General features: G+C 45.1%; 1 protein-coding gene across 7 annotated transcripts in view; it reads left to right on the top strand.

Annotated features, from left to right (window-relative positions):
* The window catches only part of GTF2I (general transcription factor IIi), a 1,662,009-nt gene that overhangs the window by 594,528 nt on the left and 1,051,948 nt on the right, over window positions 1-15,533 (top strand). For all 7 annotated transcript variants that reach the window (XM_085649796.1, XM_085649797.1, XM_085649793.1 and 4 more), the window contains one exon: window positions 14,750-14,808. In XM_085649796.1, the coding sequence (XP_085505922.1) occupies window positions 14,750-14,808 (59 nt within the window). The remainder of the gene's footprint in view (window positions 1-14,749; window positions 14,809-15,533) is intronic.

The raw sequence follows: 15,533 nt of genomic DNA on the forward strand, positions 1-15,533 counted from the left end.
TCTTTCTCCTGGCCCAACACGTCCCAGGAGTCCAAAACACCGTGGCAGATCTGCTCAGCAGACAAACGCAACAGATTCACGAATGGGAACTTCACCCACAGGTTCTTCACCCGTTCTTTCAGAAGTGGGGGCCTCCACACATAGACCTATTCGCCACCCACGAAAACACAAAATGCCCAAGCTTCGCCGCGAGATATCCATACCCCTTGTCCAAAGGCAATGCGATATGGATGAACTGATCAAACAAATTTGCATACGCTTTTCCACCTCTCCCACTAATTCCATTAGTGGTGCGAAAGCTACAACAGCATTCCCCAACACTGATCCTAGTAGCTCCAACATGGGCCAGACAACCGTGGTACACCACACTGCTGGAACTCTCGGTAGTACCACACCAAAAGCTGCACCTCTCACCATGCCTCCTAACCCAGAACCATGGAGAGATCAGGCACCCGGACCCAGCTCAGCTCAACCTTGCGATCTGGCTCCTGAGGTCCTAGAATTCGGATACCTTAACCTTCCCCCTGATTGCATGAATATTATCAGGGAAGCTAGACGCCCTACTACTAGGGCATGCTATGCTGCAAAGTGGAAAAGATTTGTTGTTTACTGCCACAACAACACAATCAACCCTCTAAATGTGTCCATACAGCACATCATATGTTACTTGCTCCATCTACAAAGGTGTAACCTATCATATACATCCATTCGGTTACACCTCGCAGCAATTGCTGCTTACTTACAAAACAGGCAGCACCTATCACTTTTCAGGGTGCCTGCCATCAAGGCCTTTATGGAAGGCCTCAAAAGAGTAATTCCACCCAGAGTACCACCCTCACCTGTCTGGAATTTGAATATATTGGGAACTGCAAGTAGCACATATGGGCATGCAGGACGGGGGATTAGAAAATAAGCATACTGCAGGTCCAATGCCACCACCCAGTGTTTAAGGTCTAGGGCAGACAAGATATGAACCATAGTGAGCGTTGCGAACTTGCCATAAATTACTTGCCTGTAATCCCAGTTCTCTTGGAGTGATATCCATAAGCACTGAATATTCCCTCTCATGGCGCAGCGACCGTGGAATACATAAAAAAAAGGAATATGCTACTTACCAGTATGCATCTGTTCTTGGCATGTAGAGCTGCAGATCTATACACTGTGCATAGATCGCCATCTGGTGTTGGGCCCGGATGTTTGCAGTTTGTTTTTCCTCTTGGAAAGTCTTTGGAAGTCACGAGGTCGGTGACTCCTTCTTTGGTTCGTATTGCGCATGGGCTTCGGCTCCATCCTCAGATTGTTTTTCGCCAGCAGGGAAAGATGGAGCGTAGTAACAGTAAAGAAACCCATGTGTGTTGTATCTAAATAAGATAGACTGGAACGGATACAGGTAGCCGGGTGGGCGTGTATAGATCTGCAGCTCTACATGCCAAGAACAGATGCATACTGGTAAGTAGCATATTCCGTTCGAGGCATATGAGCTGCAGATTATACACTGTGCATATGGAAATGTTGGGACATTTGGGATGTTATCATGATCGTTCAGGCTATGCCTCAATCTCAATGTGGATGACTGAGGCTGCTAGTATTGTAGTCCTTCTGCTAGCGATGCTTGCCAGATGCCGGGCTCTGGGCACGACAGTGAGGAATAGACGATAGGCCTAGAGCCCATTTATCAAGGATAAAGGGAGCCACCCTTGCATTCATCTCCAATGTCTCCATTGGGGACATATGTAAGGCACGCACTTGGTCATCTATGTGCATTTTTACAAAACATTATTGTGTGGACATTCAAGTCAACAGAGAAGCTCAGGCGGCACAGATTCCTAAAGCACTTGTTTGCAAACACAATCTCATCGTAGGGCAGCCTACCAAACAACATGGAAAACCGCTACACAGTCAATGCACAGCATGTTAAACCAGAAATGATTCATGCTGCAAAACTAAATTGTTACTTCCCTTAAGAATAGTTTTGTAGCTTGAAGAGTTTCTGTATTCACATGCGACCCACCCACCTCCCCAAGAGGAGAGACTGTACAACATGGGGAGGGAAGGGAATAAAAATGAATCTGACAATTCTGGGGGCATGTGTACTGACGTAATCAAGGTAGGAACAGTAGCTAAATGTTTGAGTTCAACTGCGTTAAAAAGAAGAACACAAAAGGAGGACAAGGTCAGCATTCAGGAACCAACCACTAGATGGAGGAATAATGCGCAGAATGTGAATCCAGAAACACTTCACGCTGCAAAACTACTCCTACTGCTAAGTAACCATTTTCTTCTTAGAGCTACCAGAGCAGGTCTTCCTCCCCAGCCCAGCATGTCCACTCTGGGAGCAGTTTTCATACCTAATTCTGACCAGGAACGGGCTGGACAGCCACTGTAGAACTCCTGCAGGTTAGCTTCCAATTTCGTCAGGCAGGGTAAAAGTAACTTGGTAACAGTTACATTTCCTATATGTTTAATAAGAAACAACGTTACCAATAGATTGGATTTTTATTCAATATAAAAATAAGGCTTTGAATGGAGTCTATAGCTGGTACTGGTTAAATTATCTAGATAAAAGTGTATAATCTATACTTTGACTTTTCCAATGTGTGCACTGCAGCCTGAGTAGTGACAATGTTATTTCAGGCCTAATCACTGGGGGAGTTTGCCCTTTCTAAGGTCACACATATCCCACACTTAAATATTATGTACCCTACTTTGAGAGCTTCAAGGTCCACTAATGAGCGACTTGTTTAATATTTAAAATCAGGATTTCCTACCTGTCATAATGGTGTTTTTGTCACATCTGAATAGCTGAATTCAAGCTTCTGCTATCATACTCCACAGGGGTAGACCTGAAGCCAAATTGTCACCTCCACTGTAGTGATAATGCAATAAGTGCTGCAGTACAAAAGTGGCATTTAGCTTTCCATGACATGGGTAAATTTCCGGAGCTTTTACTATGGCCTTATCGGAAAGGCAATTTGACAGTCGGACTTTACTGAAATTTCAACATATTTCAGGGGTCAGAGCCCATCCACAAAGCACATGGGAGTAACCTGCCCCGGTCCAGGCCCTCACCTGGGAGGGTCCCCTGAATCTTCCTAACCCTTTCCCTAGGGTACTTAAGAGCTTACCTGGGAGAAGGTCCCTAGATTAATTGTGAGATAAGATTCAGAACTGAAACCACTGCACTTCTACCGTCTGGGCACTCTGGAGTTCGTTGGGCCTGACTTCATCTCCCTTCCAGTATGCTTCTGTGCCTGTGCACCATACAGGATCCGTGCAGGACCTGTGGAGCATCCAAGACACTTGACGGAATCTCCCTTGAAGTGAAGGAGTCCCTTTCCTAAATCCGCAGGCACCTTAACACTGCTGACCGGTCTGCTGATCCTGAGCTCCTGCGGACTCTGAAGGGTTCACCAACACAGGTGGTGTATTCCTACGTCCCTCGAGGCCCGAGCTGTCTTCTCACCGAGTTTGAGGACAGTATTCATAGTGGGGTCTGCATTAACTGAACCCCTGTGCACCGCGTTTTTTTGCAAATGCTTGTTGGCAACTTTGCGACAAGTATCCCCAACTTCCGGCAACTTCTTCCACCAAGATCTTCAGCCACACTGCCTTGTGGGCACCGTGGCCTGCTCCTTTGGTGAGCTGCTCGAGGTCCTCTCGCGACTCCAGTGCCTCTGACCTGTGGCTCCATTTGAGGGTCACTTTTGTTTGCTTGGGGCCTGCCCTGACTTCCCCTACATGTGGAGAGTCCCCTGGACCTTCCTGGTCCCAACTAAGCACCTTTTTGAATTCCTGCGTGGATTGCATTTGCTAAGGCTTGTTGGTGCTCCCACCGGACACTGACCCCTCAGCACACGACATCCTTCATGGGACAGCTCCTATCCGGGTCCTGGTCATCCTCAGCGTTGCCTGGTCCTCGCAGCAGCAGAGTCAAGGTCATCGTCATCTTACCTGAAGCATTCGACATTGGAGGGCATTTGTCTTCCAGGGCTCCCGGTCACTCCCGAGTGACATAGACACTGTCCTCTCTGCTTTCAGGTACTACTCATCCAGAATCCATGTTTGGATTCCTACGGACACTTTCTCCTCTTCCATGAGCGGCACTTTCTTGAAGTTCTCCTTTGGATTCGACGGCGGTTTCAGACACCACTTCACCCTAGGCAACCGGCGTCCCTGGTGTAGGTAACATTGGTACTAGGGTATCCACGGGTGGGGTGGTTCTCCAACCTCCCAACTCCCAAGGGGTTTCTTCAGGGTCCGTTGGGAAGGATCCCTAATCTTTAAAAATCCAACCACGACTTGCACATAGAATTGTACGGAGCACATGGTCTTGTTCCTGCACTGCACATGCTCTTCGTTGGGTCCCTATCTACTTACCTTGGTGGTTTTGTGGGTCCCGAGCGATTCTACGTCTTCTTGACATCGTCCTGACTCGAGTCGTGGTTCTTATACCACCCCCCCCCCCCCCCCCCCCCCCATTCCTCCCCTAAAGGTCCACTGTGTATAACGTGCTATTTACTGCATGTCTAACTGAAGTATTGTGTGCATTGTGTTTATCTCTGTGTGGGAGATACTTGAACGTTCTAGAGTTTTTTTTATATAATAAATACATATTTTATAAATACTTAGTGTGTTTCTTTTTCACTTAATCTTTACTATAAGATTGCATTCTGGTAAAGAAAGCTGCTTTACACTCCTGAACGCTGCTGTCCTCAGCCACCACTTAGAGAGCTTTCTAAGGTTGTCTAGGGCTTCTTAAATCACCAGAAGGGTTGTCTGGACTCGTGCAGGGTGTCCACTTACAGAAGTGTACTTCATATACCGATGATCCATGAGCAGAACGATAAAACACTCGTGGCGAATCCCAATTTATATAAATCGAGGGAAGGGTGGGGGAATGTCCTTGATTCTGAAGATATTGTTTGTATTGACATGCGATTGACTCCTGCATCTGTACTATGTGACAATGGTATTGCAGTAATTGTTCAGTTAAAAAATAAAATACATTTAAAAAAAAGTAAAGTGTACTTCATATACCAGTCAGCTTCTCACTGTATGGATTTATTAAGACAAGGTGTTTGGTACCAAACACCATAGGTTTCAATGAATCCATCATTTAGCTGGGAAACTTGTGATGACCAGTTTCCTGTACATGTACTTAAGATGGCTTCCCTGTTCACTTGTACTACCTAGTAATTAAACTAGACAGCACAGCGGCATATCTGTTCTTGCAGATATGTTCATACATTAAATATAATGCATCCTGCCTTAGGGCTTCAAGGCCTGCTGTAGGGGTGATTTACATATATTTCATGCTGGGTTTATGGGCATGGCATATAGGCTGTGTACCATGGTTTGTTTTCACTTTTGTCTGCACCATTTCATTCAGACTGCAATGGCAGTCTGCATGAGTTAGGTGGTGGGTCCCTTAGGCTGGCACAATACATGCTGTAGCTCTTAGGGATCCCTCTTGAGCACCCGTGCTGAAAGTACCAGGGGTACCTTTTAGTAGTGACTTACTGGGGTGATATAGGTTTTACCAATTGGGTAACAGTTGTACAGTTTTAGAGAAAAGAGATCTGGCACTTGGGACTTGGATTGAAGGAACCCAGTGCACTTCTGTTAAAATTGTATCAGATACTGGGCAAAAAGTGGGGGTTAACTGGTCAAAAATGGGCACTTTCCTACAGGCTTTATCAAGGAGACTCAAGCAAATAGCAGTACACATTCCAGGGACAATGAATATCCAAGTGGATTTTCTCTATCGATATTACAATGAGTCTCAAGTGTAGGTCCTGGACAAAATTTCTGAAAAGTGGGAACACTTTCGTTAGACCTCTTTGCAACTATGGACTTTGTGTTCAGACTACAAGAAAAGGGATCTCTTGAGAATGCTTTTTTCATAAGTTGGCCAGATCTATTCGTTCCACTTTTGCACTGATTCCATTAATTCAATCTGTTACTGTAGCTACGAAGGTATGCAGTGAAAATGATCCCGATAATGCCTGGTTGTACTAGGAGTTACTCTAAATGTCCATAGAAACGCACACGAGATTTCGTACACAATGGACCTGTTTACCTTGCTTTACGGACAAATCCAACACCCCACTCTTGCACCGCTGAATTTGGATGCATGGTTCCTGAAGTCAGGTAGTATGGCCATCTAAATAACTCACTTGCCTGTATGGACCTATTGAAAGAAGCAAAACATCCTTTCACAAGTTTGGTTACTCTATATAGTGGTAAAGATTCTGTATTTAGTGTCAAGATTAAGGGCACAATCCACTTACTTGTAAGAAATGATTTATTTGCTGTAATTGCTTGATTTAGCTCAAGCAAAACTTCAAGCTCGCCTTTTGAGCCAATACACAAGGCTGCATTTTAGCAGCTGTAATGGAATACAAACCTTCTTATTAACAGTTATCTCCAATTGGGAAGTAAGTGAATTGCAGGCATTATAGTCGATAGAACCCTATCCTATTTTGCAATCTAACAGAGTGGTAATGAGAACTCTTCCTTTATTCCTTCTGCAGGTAATTTTGTACCCTTGTATTAACCAGAGTATTACTCTGCCTATTTCTTTTCTAATTCTTTGTCTCCAGGACTTAACCTACTCTCCTTAGGTGTTCGGTTTCTTCTTTTCTATCTAAATTAAACAAAAGATCAGCCATAGACAAAAAAAGCCATCCTTTAACTGCGGTCATATTAGACAAGTCATGGCCACATCTAGGCAGTCCTAGGCAAATGGATAGTATCCTGCATCAAATTATGCTGTTAGCAAAGAATAGTCTATCTGGTAAACCGAAGGTTTATTTTATCAGAGGAAAAGCAGCTGCTACAGCTTGGTTCAGACACATACTAATAGTTGAAATATATAAATCAGCTACATAGAAGTCAGTACACACATTTACAAGACATTGCTTGGATTCTGTCACTCATGCTGATGAATGAATGGGTCAGAAAACTCTGAGGAATCTATTTAAATAGAGAATTTTTTTCGCTTGATCATTCCCTTGTTAACCTTGGTGTTTTTTCTATATTCGCTTACTGTTGCCCAATAGCCACTTTCTGAAGGAAGTTATTAGCTTGGTATTCTATTGTAGTGTTTGGCTGCCAAGGAAGATTCTTCGATGCAAAAAAAAACACGTTACTTGCTTGTAGTCCTGCTTCTGCATCATAGGGATCTTCATTGAGGTCATAAACGACGAACCCTTTCCGTTGACTGTGTAAAGTTGGGCATTTAAAAGCAAATGACAGATAAGAAACTCTATTACCTAAGTTACCGTAAAAAAGAGCTGACTCTCTGAGGTAGCTTCCAGTGTATTGCATTATGGCTCTAGGACCCTCATGGACTCTTAAAGAAACAGAACTCCTTTATCATCTTACAAAGAAAGCCGATCAGGCTGCTTTTTTCGTTTCCCTTTCATACATTTTTACACCTTTCTGCCCTGCACTATCAATGATGCAATGAAGGCTCGAAACTGTTATTTCAGATTAATCAGAATTTTCTCAAGGAAATGATTTGAACCTGGGATAGGCTATTACAGGTTGTGGCTCATCATTAAGAAAGATAGTCACGGAGATCCCGTGTTATTATATTTATTTATTGTAAGTGGACATCTACATCTATGAGTAGTGCACAGATGGCGCATAATTATTATAATGTTTGACTTCATTGAAGATTCCTACGATGGAGAACCAGGTCTTCCAGAAAGCGAGTTCAGACTTGCTGGTCAAGCCCAAATACTCTTTCATCTAGATGGTGGTAATACCCTGCTCTAGCAAGTCTTATCCAGGGTATGAAGAAATATGATCAAAATTCCCCCATTCTGTTGAAAATTCGACCTTGCTTACTAACTCCATCTTCAAAAACAGATGGATCATTTACAAAGCCATCGCAGCCAGCAGCCCCATATTCCTGCTGACTAGCTCACCATTATTATAGAGTTTTATATAGAGCTAACTAGACCCGAATATATCAGGTATCAGATCGCTTTACACAAGCACCAGTTTCGTACAGATGGACACATTCATTTTTTTTGTTAGGCACAAGGAGATTAAGTGGTTTGCCCAGAATCACAGGATGTTGAGCGTCATTGCCGAGACTCAAACCCGGTTTCCTAGCTTCAGGTTGACCACTCTAGCCGTAGGCCTTCATCCTCTCCCCAAACCAAACCATCTCTATCAGTTCTCAGCATATCCGCAGCCAAGTCACTATCAGACTGTAGACATGTAAAAAAAGAAAATGCGAGGCAACTGGACTTTTCTCTCCATGCCCCAAGGATCTGGAACAACTTCTCAGTGTCTAACAGGATCCCCTCTACGCTGCTCCAATTTAGCAGATTTGAAGACTCACAACTTTAAAGAAAACTACATGACCGTTTATTAACCACCCCCAACCCAGCTAGCTCAATCACTCATTGATTTTATATTTGTCTTTGACTTTCTATAGTGCTTGTGTCTTTTGGCTAGGTTTGTACTAAAGCACCATATGCATGCATGCATGCATGCATACATACTTCTGATTGAAACATCTGCCTGTGGATTCCTCACCGGTTGAATTACCTCATGCGCACCATTCCACGGAAACTTTTCTGTAGAGCTCTCCCACGTCGATGAGAACGTCACAATGGAGCGGCTCCGCATGCGACTCCGCGTGACATAATCGGAGTCATAAGAAGACCTCGTCAGCCTACTGACGTCCGTTCTCTTTTTTCCGCGCCATCGACGTGTATCATTTTTTTCCCAGGGCTCTCCATTTATGGAGTTTCATTGTTCCAGGTTTTTCCTGAATTTGTTGCAGTGACATGGCTGCCCAGAAGAAGTCTGGGTTTAAGCCCTGCAGGGAATGGTGTCATATGTCTGTCACTGACCCCATGAGGATTGTCTTTGGTGCCTCTCGCCAGACCACTACGTCGAGGTGTAATCGTCATGCAGATGCATGAATCCGAAGGTCCTGGAAGAGCGGGAGGCCAAGTGGTTTATGGCCTGGGTCAAGCAACGGGCTGGAGAAGGATGAGATCCAAACTCAGGTCGCCGACTCCGCATACCTCGAAGTCGTCGAGGAAGCACAAGAAGAAGCGGCATCATGGATCCAGACTTCGTTCGTCTAAGGATAAATCACCGAAGTTGGGGTCCCTGGTACTTCGATATCACCGCAAGGATGAAGTCTGACCCTCCCCTTCGCCTCAGGTGACTCCGGCACACTCTCCGGCACTCACAGAAGCGACGCCTTCGGCCTCTCCATCCCCGCTCCAGTGTCTTCTGCATCGCATCCGGAGATAGTCAAACAGCCTCCTCGAGCTGACTGTGAACTGGGGGTACCGGATCTATACCCACCCTTTCCTGTTCCGGGTACGGATCCTTTGCATTTCTTGAATGCATTCAGCATGTTTGCCAGGGCGGCTAACCCTGCTGGTGCACCTGTTGGCACTCCAGTTGGCCACCAGACCGCTTTCGTTCAGCCGTGGAGGTTTGCCACCTCATTTTGTACAGGCGCCATTCATGCCTTTTATGCGATGACCCCGGGTAGTGGGCCTCTTCCGTCTCAGAGGTTCTTGACGCCGGTGCATTCCCTTGAGGGAAGAGTGCAGTTGGAGACCTCGCCGGCACCATCTGGCTCCGGCATGGTGCCGACTCTGCCTCGCCCGGCGCCTTCAGCTAATCCTGTGGAGCCTCCATCGACGGTGGTCCTGAAGTTGCTGCGCCTGGCGCCCGTACCCAGGATGAGATCCAGAAGGGAGGCACACAGGCTGCTAGAGGAGGAAGAACAGCAGGAGCAGCAGGAAGAGGCTGAAGAGGGGGAGATTATTGACCCTATGCAGGAATTTGAGGGACTGCATGAGGCTAGTGGGTTGACACATTTACGGAGTGGGAGCTCTTTCGCAAAAGGCCTTGCATCACAGCAGGTTTCCTCTTACCAATCTATAATCAGAAAGGCAGATGATCTGCTTGACTTGCCGTTACCTTCTGCAGAGATAAAGTCGAATATTTTTACGGAGGTGCTTAATTCTCCTTCTACATCGGAGCCTCTCCTTCCATTTAATGAGGCTTTGACTGGGCCCGTTTTAGAGATATGGCAGAAGCCAATGACTGCCCCAGCTGCTTCCAGATCAGTTGCAAGAAGATATAAGGTAGCGCCTGGAAGTCGAGCTTTGCTTTCCACACACCCATCTCCTGAGAGGTTAGTAATCCATGCATCACGCTCTAGTAAGCAGTCTACAGGCTCTTTCCCATCCACGCCTGAAGCTAGAGCATTGGCTAAAAAGGTGTTTTCTTTATCCAGAATGGCTATGAAATCCACAAATGCGACGTGCTTGCTGAGTAGAAATATCCATGCTCTAATGGATTCTGAAAAGGTGATCCCAAAGCTTCCGGAGGACATTCAGGGCCATTTTGCGGAGATTTTATCGGACACACAAGCTGCAGCCCATTCAATCATACAGTCAGGGATTGATACAGCAGACTCTGTTGCTAGAGTTATGGGTTCCTCAGTGGCTAATAGGAGACACGCCTGGCTAAGGGGGTCTGGGTTTTCATCTGATGTACAGGCCACCTTATTAGACTTGCCTTTTGATGGCTTTTGTCTCTTTGGTACCAAAGCAGACTCGGCGCTACAGTGCTTTAAAGATAGTAGACAAGAGAAACTACAGGAGAAAGACCCGTATACCCAGTTGAGACCCTGGTGGATTAACTGCAACAAACAACATCTCAACAGGTCACATTCGAGAAGCCAGTTTTTAAGAAATAGTAAATAAATAAGGCAGCGTAGAAAGGGAGACAACCACAGGTGTTCTTTGAATACTTATTGCGATCTATATTTGTAAATTCGATATACAACAATAGTTATGTAAGCACTATCATTAATATACATTGGTGTAATCCTTAAAAAGGGCGTGCACATACGTGCTCGTGCAAGAAGTGATCGGCTCTAGTGACAACCGGAAAGCTGAAAAACAGCTAAATAAACGGCGCATTAGAGAATTTTCAAAGCAAGATGGTTACAGAAAAATATTTTTGACAAGATGGCTAGAAATTATTTACTGCAGTCTTTTTGTGCAACCATCAGAGCGCCAGATAATGCGCTGATTGGTTGACAGCTTTTCGACCCATAGGACTTTAGGTTCTTATCAGGACCGGGTTACAGTTTAAATGATGAGTGCTGTGTTGGTAGGTTCCACACTCAGGTGGTCAGGAAAAGAAGATCAGGAGGGGTAATCAGTGTTTGGGAAGGGGATGAAGTAGCTGCATATGTGAGGAGAGATAAATCGTGGCGGTGTAGAGGCCAAGGGAGAAGAGGCAGCAGTAGTGTTGTCACGGCCTGTTAGTGCCGTTCAGTACAGCATCCGATAGTCAAAAAAAACAGACCGTGGTCCTGTTTAGGTTATCGATCAAGGGATTCCAGTTAGCCAGCGTGAGTCTGTCGTAAGTGAACGGGTCCCAGCGGGAAAATCAATCGAAAGATAGTAGAGCTACAGCAAGATCGTTGGGTCTACAGTCCCAGCCCAGAGGCTTTGGGTACTGCAGATATCACGGGTTTGGCAAGACTCCTTCCTTTTGGGCCAGGCAGCAGCAGCAAGAGGCGAACCCTCTGTATAGGTCATACAGAGGAAAATGTAGAGGTCGCCTGCAAGGCACAGCTTGGCAGCAAGTCTCCTCCTTCTCTCCCATTCCCCCAACTGGTACCGCAGGGAAACTGCTCTAGATCCTCCATCGGGTGGCCACAGTGATAACGGGTGCCTCCACTCTAGGGTTGGAAACTCTTCTGGGGGATCTGGCGGTCAAAGGCCTTTGGTCTCCAGAGGAAAGATTTTCTAGAATTGCGGGCAATACGTTTGGCTCTCAATGCCTTTCTTCCCTCCATTCGCAGTCAATCTGTTTAGGTCCTGACGGACAACATTACAGCGAAGGGGTACATAAACAGAGAGGTGTAGGGTCATATCGTCTCTGCAGAGAGGCTCTGCGACTGTTCCTGGGCTCAGGATAATCAGATTTGTGTGATTGTGTATCATGTGCCCGGAGTGCTGAATGTGTGTGTGGACAGTCTCAGTTGGCAGGTGGCGTCTCCATCCGGAGGTGGTCACATCACATTTTCAGGATGTGGATGTTTCCGTGGTTGGACCGGTTTGCCACTCACGAGAATGCCCACTGCCCGTCGTTCTGCAGTCTACAGTATCCGATGCGGGGAGCTTTGGGGGGCTCGTTTCAGTTAGATTGGGGCTCACTGCTTCTTTACGCATTTCCTCCCATACCCTTGATTCCTCGAGTGCTGAGGAAGTTTTGCCAAGATCGAGCCCAAGTCATATTGATCGCCCCAGACTGGCCAAGAAGGGTGTGGTACACATTCCTCATTTACCTCTCATTGCACCCTCCACTCAGTTTCCATCTCAGGACAGACCTCCTCTCGCAGTCGCAGGGGTAGGTTCTACACCCCTACCTCCAGAGCCTGTACCTTCCTGCCTGGAGATTTAACGGGGCAACCTGAGCTCTTTCTCTCCTCGGATGTGGTGGATGTTATTTTATTGGGCAGAAGACACTTCACCAAATCGGTCTATTCCGGTAGGTGGGCCAGGTGTGTAGAATGGTATGGAGAGAGATCGATTGATCCCATTCCACCAGAGCTAAGTCTTCTTCTTCAACTAGAGGTGTCCCTGTTGTAGACCTCTGTAAGGCGGCAACTTGGTCCTCCCTCCTCTTTTTTTGCGAAGCATTATTGCTTAGACTCGGAGGTGAGGAGGGCGGCCATTTTGCATGTTCTGTGCTGCAAGATTTTTTGGTAAAAGAAGGTGAGCACCCTCCTCCGAGAGTGGGACTGCTCGGAGATTCAATTCAAAAGGTGAGGAATCCACAGGCAGATGTATCCATCAGAAGAAAAAGTTACTTCCCTTCGGTAACGCTTTTTCTGGCGGAATACAGTATCTGCCTGTGGATTCTCACTGACACAACTGCCTCCCCGTTGCCTTACTATTTATATAAAAAATAATGGACATGTGATTCATGCATTTTATTATGAAAACATTTGAAATCCTATAGTATTTGTCACTAGGAAGTGTCTGTTTTAGAATTTCCAGTTTCTTTTTTGGCCTTGTTTACTGTGTATACTAATGGAAATGTTGTCAGTACACCCGTTAGCCTTGAAGGCACAGGAAAAAATGGGTGGAACAGACGTCCGCATGCTGACGAGGTCTTCTTATGGCTGCCATGACGTCACGCGAAGTCTTGTGCGGAGCCGTTCCATTGTGACCTTGTCGACGTGGGAGAGCTATGGAGAAACGTTTCCGTGGAATGCTGCGCATGGGGTAATTCAAAAGGTGAGAAATCCACAGGCAGATACTATTTCCACCAGAAAAAGCGTTACCAACGGTAAGTAACTTGTTTATCCACACTTTCAGCAAGCTATAGTTTCTGAACAAATATGGATGCTGAGAAGCACGCATCTGGTAAAAGTGTTCTTAAAACTTTGTTCCAAGTTTCTCATGCTACAGTCTGCAAGCCAGTGGGTCAGGGAAAAGGGCACTGCTTTTCAACCTGTGCAGAGTATGTGATTTACAGCAGCTGATGTTGCAAACGGATAGCGTTAACTATTTGTTTACTACTTTTAGTGTTGTAAATTCACATGAACCCTCCCACTTCTTAAGAAGCAAGCTCATGGTATAAGGTTTATAACAGTAATTGCTTTCAAAAACATTCACTATACAAATTTGAACAAACTGCACTGCTTTACGTCACTGCACCTTACTCTCACCCATATAGGTGGAAACACAATGTAAGCTGAAGTCTGTAAGGGTGCATTGCAAGTTTGGAAGGTGCACTCTAATGAGAGTCGAACTGGAAACACATTTGAAGTTCAAATCAATTCTTCTTTTATTCAAAGTTGTGTTGTTAAAAAGGGGCACACAGCCAACGCGTTTCGTTCCCCAGTGCCACGGGAACTTCGACAGGGCTTGCTAAGAATATTGAAACGATCTCGAAAAGAACATCAAGATTTAGGTTCAGTGCTTGTGGTATATTCAAACACTGCTACGGATAATTCAATTCAATCAATCCGTATGTTTCTTAATAAAGGGAGAATTAGATATGAAATAAATCACCAAGGTAGGAGCAGTAATTTCACGCATGTAGTATTAAACGAGAATCATTAGATCCTGTTATCAGTATTCTCATGAGCAGTAAAGGGAATCAACAGCCTGGTAACTGTAGACGGCGCAAATAGGTATATACTATACCTATCGTTTCAATATTCTTAGCAAGCCCTGACGAAGTTCCCGTGGCACTGGGGAACGAAACGCGTTGGCTGTGTGCCCCTTTTTAACAACACAACTTTGAATAAAAGAAGAATTGATTTGAACTTCAAATGTGCTTCCAGTTCGACTCTCATTAGAGTGCACCTTCCATTCTTTCTTGGACTGATTTATTGATTGGCATCTCTCAACAGCGGATGCGGGGAGTTGTTGCACTCGACCTTTGATATATGCAATTTTTGGAATTGAGGTGCTTGACCTTGGTCAGCTGTTGTGTCTTTTACTGTTCTGCATTGCAAGTTTGTTTATTTTTTGTGGGGGGAGAGAGGACCACGGCTCGGGTTGAAAGCAAACCTTACTTTGAAGAAAAAACACTACCAATGTCTGATCTTAAGACTAGATAGCAGGACTGTGCAGAGCATGTGATCTACTGCACTACAAACTGCTTGTTACAGTTAAGTATCCTTCTCCTTCAAATAGATCTAATAATGTTCAACTTCTTCTCTTAGGCATGAGCTCTTGAATTCTACTCGTGAAGATGTCCAACCAGATAAACCTACTCCTGGAGGTGAGGCACCTACATGCTGGTTTTTATCGTCCTGATTGCACAAAATTAAGTTCTTAATGTTAATTTTGGTTTGATTTTTCTTTAGGAACCCGTAAAGACACCAGGAACAGTGTATATATTTTTTTTACATAGGGACTTTCATGCCAAATAGGTATTTTCCATTGAACAAATCCCGTAGCTTCTTAATGAGTGCACTGTTGGCAGTCTTTGGAGGTTATACTGAGTCTTTTACCATTGTCGCTGCCATTGCATGGGGAGCTGTTTATGCATGAACTTTGTGACTCCGTAAAAATTAAGGGAGATTTAAAATTAATTGCTAGATAAATAAATGTGGAATTTCATGATTCTCCAGTATTGAATCTTTAATAGTTCACATGCTTGGTTCTTACCCATCATCGAAGTGGGAACCCAGCGATAAATACAGCAACCCGTAGAAAGCCAAGAATTACACAGTTAAGTCCAAAGGAGTGATCTTGTTATCCAATTCGCATTGCTTTATGAAGAACCAAACTTGAGTCAAATAGAGAACTGTTTATGAATCATTACCCCCCCCCCCCCGCCCCCTCCCCTCTCAAGGGGCACCATACCTCCGATTTCCTACCGCACAACATGTGAAGGGAATCTCTATCAACTCTGCTCAGTTCTTTTAGAAGCTGTTGCTTTGAACTTTTCCTGCTTTTCCTGACAATTAACTGCTGGATTAAATTGAATCTGTGATTTCCCTG

This window comes from Triturus cristatus, chromosome 3_2 (assembly GCF_964204655.1).
Source record: "Triturus cristatus chromosome 3_2, aTriCri1.1, whole genome shotgun sequence".
NCBI classification, from domain to species: domain Eukaryota; kingdom Metazoa; phylum Chordata; class Amphibia; order Caudata; family Salamandridae; genus Triturus; species Triturus cristatus.